The sequence below is a fragment of the Canis lupus genome, unplaced genomic scaffold (assembly GCF_011100685.1).
Source record: "Canis lupus familiaris isolate Mischka breed German Shepherd unplaced genomic scaffold, alternate assembly UU_Cfam_GSD_1.0 chrUn_S45H204, whole genome shotgun sequence".
In the NCBI taxonomy this organism is placed as follows: domain Eukaryota; kingdom Metazoa; phylum Chordata; class Mammalia; order Carnivora; family Canidae; genus Canis; species Canis lupus.
In genome coordinates this window covers 32,738-49,464 of record NW_023331391.1, presented here as the reverse complement: position 1 = coordinate 49,464, position 16,727 = coordinate 32,738, and the positions used below count along the sequence as shown (strand labels likewise).

The 16,727-nt window shown below is 46.6% G+C and overlaps 1 protein-coding gene across 1 annotated transcript; it reads right to left on the bottom strand.

Moving 5' to 3' along the window:
• Positions 1 to 10,307: 10,307 nt before the first annotated feature.
• Positions 10,308 to 14,021, bottom strand: LOC119879227 (ral guanine nucleotide dissociation stimulator-like). Its single transcript, XM_038589616.1, has 5 exons — positions 13,818 to 14,021; positions 12,533 to 12,726; positions 11,881 to 11,940; positions 10,805 to 10,995; positions 10,308 to 10,522 (listed from the first exon to the last, which is right to left on the bottom strand). The coding sequence occupies exons 1-5, from the start codon at positions 13,953 to 13,955 to the stop codon at positions 10,308 to 10,310; spliced, it is 798 nt and encodes a 265-aa protein (XP_038445544.1). The 5' UTR covers positions 13,956 to 14,021.
• Positions 14,022 to 16,727: the final 2,706 nt, after the last annotated feature.

Here is a 16,727-nt window from a genome sequence, read left to right as displayed (position 1 = left end):
CTCTGCCTCTCTCTCTCTCTCTCTCTGTGTGTGGTGTGGTGTGTGTGTGTGGTGTGTGTGACGGTCATAAATAAATAAATATGACAGAAACTCATGATGTAGTTTCTCTCTCTCCTCTTTGGTTACATTTTCAAGTAAATTGTCTGATTTTTTTTTCATTTTTTAAATCAATTGATTAATTAATTAATTAATTAATATATTGAGAGAGAGAGAGAGGAAGAGCACTAGCAGAAGAAGGGGCAGAGAGAGAGGAAGAAGCGGACTCCCGCTGAGCAGGGAGCCACATATGGGGCTCCATCCCAAGACCCCAGATCATGACTTGAGCAAAAGGCAGTCCCTTCATCAGCTGAGGCCCAAGTGCCCCCTGGTGTGTGATTCTTAGAACATACTCAAATCTGTGTCTCTCATTGTCTCTTCTTAATCATGCTTGAAAACAATGGTTATTGTACCAGATTCCTGAACAGAGCAGAAGGTGATAAGATGCTAGCATGTATATTTGGAGGAAGAAGGACGTCTCGTTTATGTCTTATGTATTAAATTGATGTCCTTACTTAGTTTTAACATCACAATTTCTGGTAGGGTTAACACATTGTAATAATAAAGTATTAATTATTTTCCCATTGTAGAACCCTGTTGGTCAGGGATCGCTGTTCTAATTCCTCCCTTTTTTGATAACTTATTTTATCATCAGGATCATTGATAAATACAGCATAAAGACTTAATTATTGTAAAATATTCAGACAATACATCTGTGCTTCTCTGTATCTGTCTCCTAAAATCTGAAATCTCCTTTCCTAAAAAATATGTTCATCAACATAGTGCCTTATAACAGAAAGCATTTTATGTATTTAAGAGCGAATGCATTGGAGTCAGACAGGTCAGACAGGAATATGCAATTTCAATAGAAATTGAATTCTGAAGCTTCTGTTTATTGTGTGTGAACTTAGTGATTCTTTTAGCCCCAATAACTTCACTTGTTGATAAAATTGGAACAGCAGTATATATTTATTGAGTTGCTGGGACAATTTTATAATATAATGATTTGGAACAATTAACTATATATCTGGCATTTCACAAGTATTTAATTAATCTTTATCATTATTGTTATGAAAGTATCTTTAAAAATAGATGTGCTATGAGCACCTGGGTATCTCAGTGGTTGAACATCTGCCTTTGATTCAGGTTGTGATCCTGGGGTCCTGGGATCAAGTCCCTCATGGGCTCCCCTCAGGGAGCCTGCTTGTCCCTCTGCCTGTGTCTCTGCCTCTCTCTCTGTGTCTCTCATGAATAAATAAAATCTTAAAAAATAAAACAATAAAAATACATATTCTATGATTTCTTCCTCTGCATTTTATTTCAGTTCAGGAATCTGCATTTTTAAAAAAATCTCACAGCAATACAGAATTTTGAAACCTCGTTTACTTTTTTTTTTAATTTTATTTATTTATGATAGTCACACAGAGAGAGAGAGATCTCCCAGCACCGGGAGCCCGACGTGGGATTCGATCCCAGGTCTCCAGGATCGCGCCCCAGGCCAAAGCAGGCGGTAAACCGCTGCCACCCAGGGATCCCACCTCGTTTACTTTTTAACATCGATATATTAGAGCTTGTTTGGAGTTGCTATTTTTTTTGTTGTTGTTGTTTTGGGGTTTGTTTGTTTTAGATATTTCTTAGTTTATCCTCTGTTGTTTTCTTTTATTTATCATCCACTTTACCTCTCTGTTAATGACTGATATTCCTCATCATCTTGGCTTTTCTTATTTAGCATCAGGGTTTTGTTTTCCCTCACCTTTTTACATAATTCCACATAAATTCCATTATATTTTTTCTCAAATATTATCTTTATTAGTTTTGAGGTTTTACTACATGTAGGGAAAAAGTCTACTACTTTATTATGACTGGAGGGCAAATTACAATTGTATCATGCTAGTAGTGTTTTAATTAAATTGTACATAGCAGGGGTAAGGACCACATAGACTACTCAGAGGACTCTCCAGGCACCCACAGAGATCCATTCATGGCAAATGATTTTATACTTAGTATAGAGGAATATCATTTTGAAGACTACACCTGGTTAGTGCTATTTTTTCCAAGCATCTGTTTTTACTACCTATGCCATTAAACTTCATTTATGCTGACTAAAAAGGTAATGCTTAGAATTTTGTAGAAATAAATAACATCTTAATTTACTTATTTGTTTAAAGACTTATTTATTTGAGAGAGAGAGAGAGAGAGAGAATACATGTATGAGTCAGGAGGGTGGGACAGAGGGAAAGAATCTTCAAGGAGATTCCCTGCTCACCTGGGAGCTCAATCCAGGCTCCATCTCAAGACCCATGAGATCATGACCTGAGCCAAAACCAGGAATCATACACTTAACTGACTTAACCCATTTCTTAAAATGAAATGCTATTTTATTTCATTATAAAATGTTGCCCTTATTACAGTCAGAGGGAGTGGGAAATACAACTCATTCTAGTCTATGGTATCCTACAATAAACATTTCTAGAAATCAAGCAGAGTGAATTTTGTGTTCTGTGACTATGGCTCTGAAAGGTTCTTCTCTGTGATTTTTCTCATTTTACAAGGAATGTTTGCTTCTTTGAAAGAAAGACAACTGGAGGATGATTGATGTTCCAGGTAGTCCATGCTTTTGCTCACAGATTTTTGACTGGGTATCAACAAGTGGCTCAGTCAACTTAACTACACTGGAAGATGGGGAATATGCAAGAGCACATGGGTATTTGATAACTAGCGAGTATCTCAGCCAAAAAAATTTTTATCAGATTTTTCAAGGTTTCATTCTATCCTTTGGCTTGGGATTTTTTTAAAGATTTTACGTATTAGAGAGGGAGAGAGCGAGTGAGCAAGAGCCAGCACAAGCTGGGGGAAAGGCAGAAGGAGAGGGAGAAGCAGACGCCTCACTGAGCAGGGTGCCCCATGCAGGGGTCCCTCCCAGGATGACCCTGAGATCATGACCTGAGCTGAAGGCAGATGCTTAACTGACTGAGCCACCCTGGTGCCCCGATTTGGCTTGGAAAGTTTTAAGGTGGGAGCCCAACTGTATCATTTGCTTTTTCTGAATCTATTAGGATGTTCATATTTTTTATTTTTCTGTTTGTATAATAAATTAAATCCATTGATTTTAAATAGTAATTCTTTGTTCCTTTCATTCCGTGGTCATATCATTATTTAAATATATTGCTGGATTCAGTTTGCTAATGTTTTAACATTTTTTCCCTCTTTGCTAATAAAATACGTTAGTCTGTAATTTTATGTCCATATTATGTTTTGTCAGATTTTAATATTAAAATTATGTTGGCTCACTGTAGCAATATAGTGAGCCTCTTTTTTTTGTCTTTTTCTTCTCCAGGAAAGCTTACATACAATTGGTGAAATATTCTCTTTAAATATGAATAATTAATAAGACAAGCCATATGTGAATAGAATTTTAGTTTAAAATTCAATTTTTAAAAACTATACAGCAAAGTTTTCATTTTTTTACTATTTTTACTTAAGATTGGTTTTCAAACAACTTCTATAATTTAATTATAAGTTTATTATTAAAAGTTGCTCTAAAATACTCTGAGTTTTGAAATGTCTACAGAACTTAAAGTGAATTTCCAATTTTTATTCTTGATATTAGCATGTTTCCTTTCATTTATTCTTAATTAATCCTGCTGTGTTTTTGATGTTTTGTGTGTGTGCGTGTGCGTGTGTTTAAGCAATTTTTAAAAATATTTATTTTGTAATGTACCCCTAGTCCAAAGTAACTATGTTTTAAAAATTGAGGGCCAAAAAACTTACAAGAATCTATTCAGTTCAACCTAAAAACAATGATACCTGGAAAATACTCCATACTAATAAGTCTGGCCTAAGAGGTTAAGATTCTAAGGCATTCCTAAATCATGGTGCTCTGAAAAATATATGCATTTCTGCTGGTATTGTGTGATATTTTTGTTTGTTTCCAATTTAACCCTTTAAATGAATAATTTATTCCTTTGCAGATTTCCTTATTGTATGTTTCTTTCTATATACTTAGTTATTGTCTCTGTCATCATAAGTAGCTTTCTTTCTTTAGGCTTACTTATGCACTTTTACCTGTTCTTTTTTTTTTTTCTTTTTATTATTAGCCCTTAATTTCTTTCTTTCTTTTTTTAATAAAATAATTTTTATTGGAGTTCAATTTACCAACATACAGAATAACACCCAGTGCTCATCCCGTCAAGTGTCCCCCTCAGTGCCCGTCACCCACTCACCCCCACCCTCCTCCCCTTCCACCACCCCCAGTTCGTTTCCCAGAATTAGGAGTCTTTATGTTCTGTCTCCCTTTCTGATATTTCCCACACATTTCTTCTCCCTTCCCTTATATTCCCTTTCACTATTATTTATTTTCCCCAAATGAATGAGAACATACACTGTTTGTCCTTCTCTGATTGACTTACTTCACTCAGCATCATACCCTCCAGTTCCATCCACGTTGAAGCAAATGGTGGGTATTTGTCGTTTCTAATGGCTGAGGAATATTCCATTGTATACAGAGACCACAGCTTCTTTATCCACTCATCTTTCAATGGACACTGAGCCTCCTTCCACAGTTTGGCTATTGTGGACATTGCTGCTAGAAACATTGGGGTGCAGGTGTCCCGGCGTTTCCCTGCATCTGTATCTTTGGGGTAAATCCCCAGCAGTGCAATTGCTGGGTCTTAGGGCAGTTCTATTTTTAACTATTTGAGGAACCTCCACAGTTTTCCAGAGTGGCTGCACCAGGTCACGTTCCCACCAACAGTGCAGGAGGGTTCCCCTTTCTCCACATCCTCTCCAAATTTGTGGTTTCCTGTCTTGTTAATTTCCCCCATTCTCACTGGTGTGAGGTGGTATCTCATGGTGGTTTTGATTTGTATTTCCCTGATGGCAAGTGATGCAGAGCATTTTCTCATGTGTGTGTTGGCCATGTCTATGTCTTCCGCTGTGAGATTTCTGTTTAAGTCTGTTGCCCATTTCATGATTGGATTGTTTGTTTCTTTGCTGTTGAGTTTAAGAAGTTCTTTATAGATCTTGGAAACTAGCCCTTTATCTGATACGTCTTTGCAAATATCTTCTCCCATTCTGTAGGTTGTCTTTTAGTTTTGTTGACTGTTTCTTTGCTATGCAAAAGCTTCTTATCTTGATGAAGTCCCAATAGTTCATTTTTGCTTCTCTTTCCCTTGCCTTCATGGATGTATCTTGCAAGAAGTTGCCATGGCCAAGTTCAAAAAGGGTGTTGCTGTGTTCTCCTCTAGGATTTTGATGGAATCTTGTCTCACATTTAGATCTTTCATCCATTTTGAGTTTATCTTTGTGTCTGGTGGAAGAGAGTGGTCTAGTTTCTTTTTCTGCATGTGGATGTCCAATTTTCCCAGCACCATTTACTGAAGAGACTGTCTTTTTTCCAGTGGATAGTCTTCCCTCCTTTGTCGAATATTAGTTGACCTTAAAGTCGAGGGCCCACTTCTGGATTCTCTATTCTGTTCCATTGATCTATGTGTCTTTTTTTGTGCCAGGACCACACTGTCTTGATGACCACAGCTTTGTAGTACAACCTGAAATCTGGCATTGTGATGCCCCCAGCTATGGTTTTCTTTTTCAATAAATCCCTGGGTATTCGAAGTCTTTTCTGATTCCACACTAATCTTAAGATAATTTGTTCCAACTCTCTGAAGAAAGTCCATGGTATTTTAATAAGGATTGCATTGAATGTGTAAATTGCCCTGGGTAGCATTGACATTTTCACATATTAATTCTTCCAATCCATGGGCATGGAATATATTTCCATCTCTTTGTGTCTTCCTCAATTTCTTTCAGAAGTGTTCTGTGGTTTTTCAGGTATAGATCCTTTACCCCTTTGGTTAGGTTGATTCCTAGATATCTTATGCTTTTGGGTGCAATTGTAAATGGGATTGACTCCTTAATTTCTCTTTCTTCAGACTTATTGTTAGTGTATACAAATGCCACTGACTTTGGGCATTGATTTTGTATCCTGCCACACTGCCAAATTGCTGTACGAGTTCTAGCAATCTTGGGGTGGAGGCTTTTGGGTTTTCTATGTACAGTATCATGTCATCTGGGAAGAGGGAGAGTTTGACTTCTTCTTTGCCAATTTGAATGCCTTTTATTTATTTTTGTTGCCTGATTGCTGAAGCTAGGACTTCTAGTACTATATTGAATAGCAATGGTGAGAGTGGACAACCCTGTCTCATTCCTGATCTTAGGGGAAAGGCTCCCAGTGTTTCCCCATTGAGAATGACATTTGTTTGGGTTTTTCGTAGACGACTTTTAAGATGCTGAGGAATGGTCCCTCTATCCCTACACTCTGAAGAGTTTTGATCGGGAATGGATGCTATATTTTGTCAAATGCTTTCTCTGCATCTATTGAAAGGATCATACGGTTCTTGTTTTTTCTCTTGATGATCTGATCAATCACACTGATTGCTTTACGAGTGTTGAACCAGCCTTGCATCCCGGGGATAAATCCCACTTGATCATGGTGAATAATCTTCTTAATGTATTGTTGGATCCTATTGGCTGGTATCTCGTTGAGAATGTTTGCATCTGTGTTCCTCAGGGATATTGGTCTCTAATTCTCCTTTTTGGTGGGGTCTTTGTCTGGTTTTGGAATTAAGGTGATGCTGGCCTCATAGAGGAAGTTTGGAAGTACTCCATCTCTTTCTGTCTTTTAAACAGCTGTAGTAGAATAGGTACAGTCTCTTCTTTAAGTGTTTGATAGAATTCCCCAGGGAAGCCATCTGGACCTGGACTTTTTGTGTCTTGGGAGGTTTATGATGACTGCTTCAATTTCCTGGTTATCGGCCTGTTCAGGTTTTCTATTTCTTCCTGTTCCAGTTTTGGTAGTTTGTGGTTCTCCAGAAATCTGTCCATTTCTTCTAGATTGCCTAATTTATTGGCGTATAGCTGCTCATAATAAGTTTTAAAAATTGTTTGCATTTCCTTGGTGTTGGTGCTGATCTCTCCTTTCTCATTCATGATTTTATTAATTTGAGTCTTTTCTGTCTTCTTTTTAATAAGGCTGGCTAATGGTTTATCTATCTTATTAATTCTTTCAAAGAACCATCTCCTGGTTTTGTTGATCTGTTCCACAGTTCTTCTGGTCTCCATTTCATTGAGTTCTGCTCGAATCTTTATTAACTCTCTTCTTCTGCGGGGTGTAGGATCTATTTGCTGTTCTGTCTCCAGCTCCTTTAAGTGCAAGGTTAGCTTTCGTATTTGGGTTCTCTCCAGTTTTTCAATGGATGCTTGTATTGCGATGTATTTCCCCCTCAGGACTGCTTTTGCTGCATCCCAAAGATTCTCATTAGTTTCCATGAATCTTTTAAATTCTTCTCTGATTTCCTGGTTGACCCTTTCATCTTTTAGCAGGATGGTCCTTAACCTCCACGTTTGAAATTCTTCCAAACTTCTTCTTGTGATATAGTTCTAGTTTCAAAGCATTATGGTCTGAAACTATGCAGGGGACAATCCCAATCTTTTAGTATCCGTTAAGACCTGAGTGTGACCCAGTATGTGGTCTATTCTGGAGAAAGCTCCATGTGCACTTGAGAAGAACGTGTATTCAGCTGCATTTGGATGTAAAGTTCTGTAACTATCTGTGAAATCCATCTGGTCCAGTGAAGCATTTAAAGCTCTTGTTTCTTTGGAGATGTTGTGCTTAGAAGACCTGTCAATTGTAGAAAGTGCTATATTCCAGTCACCAAGTATAAGTGTTTTATTATTTAAGTATGTCTTAACTTTGGTTATTAATTGACTGATATACTTGGCGGCTTCCACATTCGGGGCATAAATATTCATGATTGTTAGGTCCTCTTGTTGGATAGATCCTTTTAGTATGATATAGTGTCCCTCTTCATCTCTCACTACAGTCTTTGGGACACACTTTAATTTCTCTGATATAAGGATGGCTACCCCTGCTTTCTTTTGAGGACCATTTGAATGGTCCATGGTTCTCCAACCTTTTATTTTCAGGCTGTAGGTGTCCTTTTGTCCAAAATGAGTCTCTTGAAGACAGCAAATAGATGGGTCTTGCTTTTTTATCCAGTCTGAAACCCTGCACCTTCTGATGGGGTCATTAAGCCCATTCACGTTCAGAGTTACTATTGAAAGATATGGATTTAGTGTCATCATGATACCTATTCAGTCCCTGTTTTTGTGGATAGTTCCCTTGGACCTCCTCTTTCTTTTACAGGGTCCCCCTTAATATTTCTGGCAGAGCCAGCTTGGTGGTCACATATTCTTTCAGTTTCTGCCTATCTTGGAAGCTCTTTATCTCTCCTGCTATTCTGAATGAGAGCCTTGCTGGATAAAGTATTCTTGGCTGCAGGTTCTTTTCATTTAGGACCCTGACTATATCCTGCTGACGCTTTCTCGCCTGCCAGGTCTCTGTGGAGAGGTCTGCTGTTGTCCTAATGCTTCTCCCCATAAAAGTTAGTGATTTCTTATCTCTTGCTGCTTTAAGGATCTTCTCTTTATGTTTGGAATTTGCAAAGCTTCACTATTAAATGTCGAGGTGTTGACGATTTTTATTGATTTTAGGGGGGGGATCTCTCTATCTCCTGGATCTGAATGCCTATTACCCTCCCCCAGTTAGGGAAGTTCTCAGCTATGATTTGTTCAAATACAGTTTCTGGACCTCTGTCCCTTGCGGCGCCCTCAGGAACCCCAATTAAACGTAGATTTTTCCTTCTGAGGCTGTGATTTATTTCCCTTAACCTATCCTCATGGTCTTTTAATTGTCTTTCTATTTTTTTACTCAGTTTCCATACTTGCCATCAACTTGTCTTCTATGTCACTCACTCGTTCTTCTACCTCGTTAACCCTTGTCGTTAGGACCTCCAGTTTTGATTGCATCTCATTTAATTGATTTTTAATTTTGGCCTGATTAGCTAAATTCTGCAGTCATGAAGTCTCTTGAATCTTTTATGCTTTTTTCTAGAGCCACCAGTAGTTGTATAATAGTGCTTCTGAATTGGCTTTCTGACATTGAATTGTATTCGAAATTTTGTAACTCTGTGGGAGAGAGGACTGTTTCTGATTTTTAGTATTGAGGTGAGTTTTTCCTTCTAGTCAGTTTGCTCAGTGCAGAGTGGCCAACAACATGTTGTACTGGAAAAAGGAGAAAAAGGGGGAAAAAAAAGAAGAAATAAAAAAGAATAAAAAAGGGGGTGGGGAAACAACAGAAACAAACAGAAAAGAAAAAACAAGGGGAGTATCCTCTGATTCCATATACTGTAAATCCCTTGACTTCCCCTGGAACTTTCCAGGCTGCTTGGTCAATAACTTGCTTTTCCTCTGACCTTCGAGCTGGTCTTCTGGGGGAGGGGCCTGCTGTGCTGATTCTCAGGTGTGTGCACCTGGGGGAGCTGCCCAGCCCTCTACCAGGTCTACAATTCAGTGGGATTCTTTATCCTGTGAGGCCCCTGCTCAGGCCAGGTACAGGGTGACACCAGGAGGGACAACCACAGTAGCGGCGGCCAGCTGTCCAGCTCTGGAGTCAGCTCCCACAGTAACTACTGCAGCTCCCAATGTGCAGGGGTCTGGGTGCTCCAGGGTAGGGGCACGATCTGCACAGCTCGGGGCCACCCGGCGGCAGGAGAGACCTGGCTGTCCTTTGTCCTCCCGGCCTCTGCCTGTGCTGGGGGAGCCCCAGATCCTCGGCTGTGTCTCCCAGTGCCCTGGGCTCTGGGGCCTCTGACACTGTGAATGGACCTAAAGTACCACGATGTGTAATTTAAAAGCATCAGAGTCAATTTTGTGTGAAGTTAACTTATCCTTTATTGCAATAAAACTCTATAAGCTATTATACAGGTTAAAGAAAAACTCAAAAAATAGAAACAGTGAAATAACAGGGGAGGGCAAGCCCTGTTGGGCTGTAGCCATCACGAGCCCCGCGGTGGGAGCTGGGGCGGGCCCCCGAGGTGGTCAGGGGGCTGCTAACGGATCGAAGCAGGTTGTTCCAGAGGCAGGTTGCAGGTCTGGCCCTCTGGGGACCCCGATTGCAGGCACCAGGGCCTACTCTTCCGGGGTGGCCATGGGAGCAGGTGGCTCCTCCTCATAGGGGCAGGGAACCATAGGTTCGACCAGCACGTGCACCACCTTCACCTCAGGAGCCAGCATCTCTGCCTTGACCAAGTCCTCATCTCCAGCAGCCACTATCCCTTCAGACCCGGAACCTTCCCCAGGCTCCACAGTTGGAGCTGGGGCGGGCTCCTCGGGTGGTTCAACAGGTTGCTCCATCCCCGAGGCCAGTTGCTCCATCAGTTAGGAGGTGGCTGGGGCACATCCACGACCTCGAGAGCAGGGGGTGGTGCCTGCTCCTCTTCCAGGGCTCCCAGGGGTGCAGGGGGCTCCTGCAGGGCAGCAGTGACCACTATCTGCAGGGGCTTTGCCTCCCCAGCAGGCGGCTCATCGCAGGCCAAGCCCTCAGCCCCAGCAGCCAGGCCCCACGGGGCAGCAGGCCCCACGGTCGGAGCTGGGGTGCATCCAGAGTGGGTTCAGGGTGTTTTCCTCGGGCCGAAGCTGTAGATCCAAGAAGACAAAGTATCACCACCAGGACAGACTGTCCACGTCCCTCCCAAATCAAGGCCACTCTTCCCGCCACTCGATGTGTGTGAGGCAAGAGCCCTGGGAGGTGTCCCCAGGCTGCAGCCCGTGGGGTGGGGTGTGAGCCCACCCCTGCTCCTGGTCCAGCAGCAAGGAGGCTGGATCTGCGGCCCCCCCCATCCCCAGCTCGGCCACCCCCAGTCCTCCTCACCCCAGCCTCTCGCTCCTGCATGGAGGCGTCTGAATTGCCTCAGGTGACGCAGGGCCCGGAGATGCGCATCTGTGCCTGGCATGTGCTGTCTTAACAATTCCAGGAGTTTTATAAGGGAGGGAAATTCTGGGAACTGATGAAAGTCGTCCCCATAATAATTCAGCCATATTTCCATCATGAAGGACATGGCCCTGGGGAGGGACAGGCGGGAACAGGCATCAGAAGACAGGGCTCTGTCACATGCAGGTGTCCCGGGGAAGCCCTGCAGGACCCGGCCTTCCGCGCAGGGTGTCGGAGACCAGTCCTGCTCCTCGTCCCCCTGCCACCTGGTGGTCCTGCCTGCCACAGGCCTGCTCCCCGAGGAGGGGCTGGGATGCAACCTCTGTGTGGGGAGCCCAGGCCCAGCGGGGTGACCATCAGCGTCTCTCCTGGGGAAGCAGGGCTCCCTCCTCAGCCTGGTCCCTGCCCACCTGCCCCTTAAGTCCACCGGCAGGCATCAGGGGACGGGGGGCGTCTGGCCTGTCATTGCCCTCACTGCACACACTGTTGCTCTGGGAAGCTCCAAGGCAGGAGGGCTCGGGCTCTGTGTCCTGCCAGGCCTTGCCAGGAGCCGCCCGGGACCGCCACCTTCCTTCCTGTGTCTCTGTGCTGCCTCCCTCCCGAGGGGCCCCCGGGGGTCCTTCCACTGACTCTAATCTCCCTTCTCCCACGGGGCGGGGGCCGCCTGGTCCGGGAGCCCTCACCGGCCCTCCTGAGCACTGCTGTTCCCCCGGGTCCAGGTGCCACCAGACTGGGGAGTACGATGCTCCCCACCCCCTCTGCTCTGGGCTCCAGGTGTGGGGCAGAGAGAGGGTTGGGGGGGCATGGAGAAGGTCTCCCTGAGGGGTCTCAGTGCCTCCCACCAAGCCCACCCCCATCCACCGCTCTCCTTTGCTCTTTTCCAGAAGGGGCATTAGACCTTTTCCCTGTCACGGAATTGCAGATGTGTGGGGTGGGGGCAGCCCCCACCGCCCCACAGCCCCTTCGCTGCCCTCCAGGAGAGGGAAGGCCCTCCTGCAGGAGCCGGAGTCACTCACAGTTTCCAGCACTGCAGGACCACATCGTTGTTACCCCACGCATCTGCGATGCACCCATACCTAGAGGAGAGCAGGGACATCCCATGAATCGTCCTGTGGACGCGACCTCTCATCATAGGGGCTTCACCCTCTGACCCCGACTAGGCCTTGCCCCGGGGGCAGTCAGCTTTGTGCCCCGGGGGCAGTCAGCTTTGTGCGTGGGGCCACGGGCAGCTCCCGGAGAAGTGCCCGCACCTGCTGGGGCCTCCTGAAGGCTTGAGCATGAAAGGGCTCTGGCCAGGCCCATGGCCCATATCTTAGTGGGCTTGGGGGGTCCCGGGGTTCCCTGTCTGGCTGCCCCAGGACACAGACCCCCGATGGACTCTCAAACCTCCCTTTCAATGGGGAAACAGGCCGCTCAGGACCCTGGTGATGGGGGGGCAGGGAGGAGGCACAGGCCTGGTCACGGGGAGGAGGACGGCTGCTGAGCACAGGCACAGCCCCTCTGGCCGACCCGCCACAGGCCAGGCCCCGGGGCTGCCCTCCAGGACCTAGGCCCTGGGGGACCCTGCTCCAGGCGGGGGAGCAGCCCGAGGCCGGGAAGCTCACACCATCCCCAGCCTCCCCAGCAGCAGGTGGCCCAGCCCTGGGCTGCGGAGGGGCAGGTGCTCACTCGGTGAACAGCAGGTCCAGCACCTCGTCCGTGGTGGCGAATGTACGATAATCCTCTAAAAAGCTGAAGATGTAGATGACGTCCCTGCGCTGCAAGGCGAGCAGCAGTTGTCGGACTTTGTACTCCAGCAGCTCCGTCCGGGTGAGCTTGGTCAGGACGATCTGATGCCCCTTCCCGGCCGCGGCCCCTGCACCCTGAGGTGGGACAGAGGGGACGTGCAGCCTGCAGGGAGCCGCCAGGAGACCTGGGATCCCGCCCCGGCAGGCCCTGCGCTGGGGCCCCGTGGGCTTGAGGAGCTGGGGCTCCCTCTCCCGCTCAAGCTCCCTGCCTGTCTCTTACACAAACAGGACCAACTATGCAATAAAGAAAAACTCAGAGGATAAATGTTCAAAATATTTGGATCATTACAAGGACCTCCAGAGACACAGAGAGAGACCGAGAGAGGCAGCCACACAGACAGAGGGAGAAGCAGCCCGTGCAGGGAGCCCAGGCGGGCTCGATCCCGGGCCTCGGAGATCAGGCCTGGGGGAAGGCAGGCGCTAACCCCCGGGGGACCAGGCCTCCCCTGAGGGCTCTATTCTGATGTTCCCACACATCTGTGCGCAGGGACTCTGCATCTGGCCCAGGCAGGGGCAGGGCCATGGGGGCAGGTGTGGGGAGGGGGGGATCCAGACTCATGTGGGAGCAGGAGTGTCGGGGGGCCCAGGGGGTAGCAGGCTGGCTTCTGGGAACCCGGGGTCCTTCCTGCCGCATCGGGGCCCGGGTGTCGGGGGGCCCAGCCCCTGCACTCACCCTGAGCCCGCGCTGGCCTCCATTAGCTGCGCAGGGCACCTCCCTGCTCCTGGAGGCTGGGGCAGACGACCCCTTCTCCTCTCCGCCCCACGACCCGGGTGGAGCTCTGTGGAGACAGTGCCCGGCAGCCAGGCAGGAGGCCTCAGCGCCCGGTCTGGCCCCCTCGGCTGGGCCGCACCCCCAGCTGCCTCTACCCAGACACCCCACAGTGCAGGCGGCACCCACCGCCCCTGGGAACAGCAAAGGGATGCGGCTGCAGGGCCTCGGAGTGACTCTGGGGCGGGTAGAGGACCTCAGGAACCCTGTTTCCCCCCTGCCCACCTTGACATCAGGGTGACCCTGAAGGGATCCCCGGGGAATGTGCCGCCCTGCAGCGTCCCCCAGCCTGGATGGGACCTGCCCACACATCCCTGGTTCCCTGAACCTGAGGAGGAGGGGATGAGGCTCCCAGGATGGTGGCACAGGGGGCCTGGCCTGGCCTGCGCTGTGTTACCTGACGGCGCCTCCTGATCACCGCCCTGACACCTTGGTACCTATGCTGGAGCCACTGCCTACAGCATAGGAACAAGCCGCACCCCTGGGGTTCCTGGGAGCCAGAGCCCCCAGACGTGGGCCGGCAGCAAGAGAACATCTTCTAGTAGCAGATGTCTCCAGCCAAGTGAGCCTGAGCTGGGGCTGCACTGGATGCGGGTGCCTGGTTACGGGGGTTCCGTTCTGTTGGGCTCTGTGACACGGCAGTGACCTCACTTCCTGGGACCCCCCCCTGACCCACTCCTGGAGGAAGCTGCAGGGGCAGCGCTCGTGCTGCCGCCCCCCCCCCTCCCTGCAGGCGATGGCCTGTGCACACAGTGACACAACCACACCCCTGTCCACAGGCCCCAGGGAAGGACTGTGTGCACCCAGGGCCCCAGCTTGGACACACACCTGGGTTCAGACACGACTGTCCAGTCTTCCCCGGTTTGACCCCGGAGAAGCGTTGTGCCCGTCGGGGATGGTCTGCATCTTGCCTGTGGGATAGGGTGTCCTAGCGGGGCTTCCCCCAGACGTCCCAGGCCACTGAGGCCTCATATCTATGACCTTGGAGGCGGGTGTCACCTGCAGGACATACCTCCACCCACACGTTCTTCCTTGGTGTGTACATGCGTCCAGGCCCACGAGGTCCTGTGTGCACAGGACTAACACACTAATGTTACCTATATGGCAGGGCTGTTTACCTGTAAAATACTGCAAAAAACTACCTATTACAATGTCTGCTATTTATTGCTGTCACCAGTGATGTCGATGATAAGAGTCTTTTAAAAAGATACTTTTATTTAAGATTATACTTTATTATACAGCTCTAAAGCCACACATGTTTTAAAATCCTAAATCCACATTGGGCCAGAACAGCTGGCTGATAAATAGATTACATTCCAAATATGTGTCAGTAGACACCATTAGCCAAATTAAAAAAAAAGAATAATAGAAAAAGAGAGGCACTTTCTAGGGACAGTGTCCTTTACATCTCAAGACTATGTCTTGTTTTTTACATGTGGTATCTTATAGTAGTTGGAATTTTGGTATTTTAAATAAAGGGATTATTTTCCTCAAACACACACACACACACACACACACACATGGGCACCGGTACCCTCATTCTGGAGGCCCAGAAGATGACAGTCCCCCCGGGCAGGGATGGGCAATAGCTCCCCACGATCCTAGGCTCCTGAATCCAAGGCAAACCCTACAGAAGGTGTCGGGGTCTTGGCCTAGAAGGGGTGAGGCCGTCCTCATCCCGAACCCCTGCCTGTCGTGCGTTCCGGGCCCTTCCCTCGTTTCCCCTGGGTGAGCTGTGGACGGCGGTGCCCCCAGTGGGTCGCCCTGACCTGGGCCCTAGGAAACCTGCCGTCAGTCGCAGAACTGAACGTAGACAGGAGGCCCTGACTCTCCAGCCTGACCCCGACTGAACTGAAATCATGTGGTGTGTCCACGCACACTGACCGAGAAACAGAGACACGGACACACACCGCAGACACATGTGCAGAAGGCAGAGGAGAAGCAACATCATTGAAGATCATTAAATAAAAAAAGAAAGAAAGCTGAATCTCGAATGGAGAAAATGGAGCAATTAAAATAGAATCATGAAAAAATAATTCATCAAACCAAAAAGCAGAAAGAGGGATAAAGAGGCAGGAGCACATCGGTGACACAAGCGGCAAGCCTCGAATGTCAGGATGATCGTGCCTCACGGACTCCACGGAACACAAGTCGAGCAACAAGCAGCACCTTCCAGCAAAGGCCTAAGCGGATTATTTTGTGTTGTTTGTTTTTAAAGATTTTTATTTCTTTATCCAAGAAGGTGGATTTATTTATTTCTTTATCCATCCGAAGGTGGATGCTCAACCCCTGAGTCACTCGGGGGGTCTAGACTAAGCTACTTAAAATGTTCAAGTGATTGTGAATACTGTTTGTAATGTGGTAAAATTTCTGTTTACTAAGAAAGAGAGGGCAGCCTGGGTGGCTCAGCGGTTTAGTGCTGCCTTCGGCCCAGGGCCTGATCCTGGAGTCCCGGGATCGAGTCCCACGTCGGCCTCCCTGCATGAGCCTGCTTCTCCCTCTGCCTGAGTCTCTGCCTCTCTCTCTCTGTGTCTCTCATAAATAAATAAAAATCAGTATATACCACATTTTCTTTATCCATTTCTTTGATGGACATTTGAGTTGCTCCCACCCCTTGGCTATGATAAAGAATGCTTCTATGAAGATGGAGGTCTCTCGGAGACTTTATTTCTCTTTCTTTTTTTTCCATCTTCTTACCTTAATAGAAGCGCGAACACTTCTCACTGTAGTATTCCAGCTGTTCTCTCTTTGAATCTCAGGCCGAATTCATAGGTTTTCAGGATGATTTGAAAGTTATCTAGGTAAGTGGGTGGGGACAGGTGACCTGGGGACCCTACTCTTCCGCCATCTTGCCCCGCCTCCTAAAAAATCTTAAATAACTGACTAAAAACTATTAGAAATGGTGGAAGAGTTCAGTAAGCATTGCACATAAAAGATCAATCTCCAAAAATCAACTGTATATCTACATACTTTCAATGAACAATCCAAAAATAAAATTTGAAAAAATAAACCCATTTACAAGAGCATCAAAAATATATAAATAAAATTCTGAGGAATAAACTTTACAAAAGAAGCTTATAACCCAATTTCTGAAAACTACAAACACTATTTAAGGAAATTGAAGATCTAAATATTTGGAAAAAATCATATATTTATGCACTGAAAAATTTAACATTGTTTCATAGCACCCCTGGTCCAAATTATCTCCAGATTCTATTACCTTCCAATAAGTAGATAAACATTCTCACACTCAGATGGAATTGCATGGGTGCCTAGTATCCTGAAAAAGAACAAAGTAGATGGAATT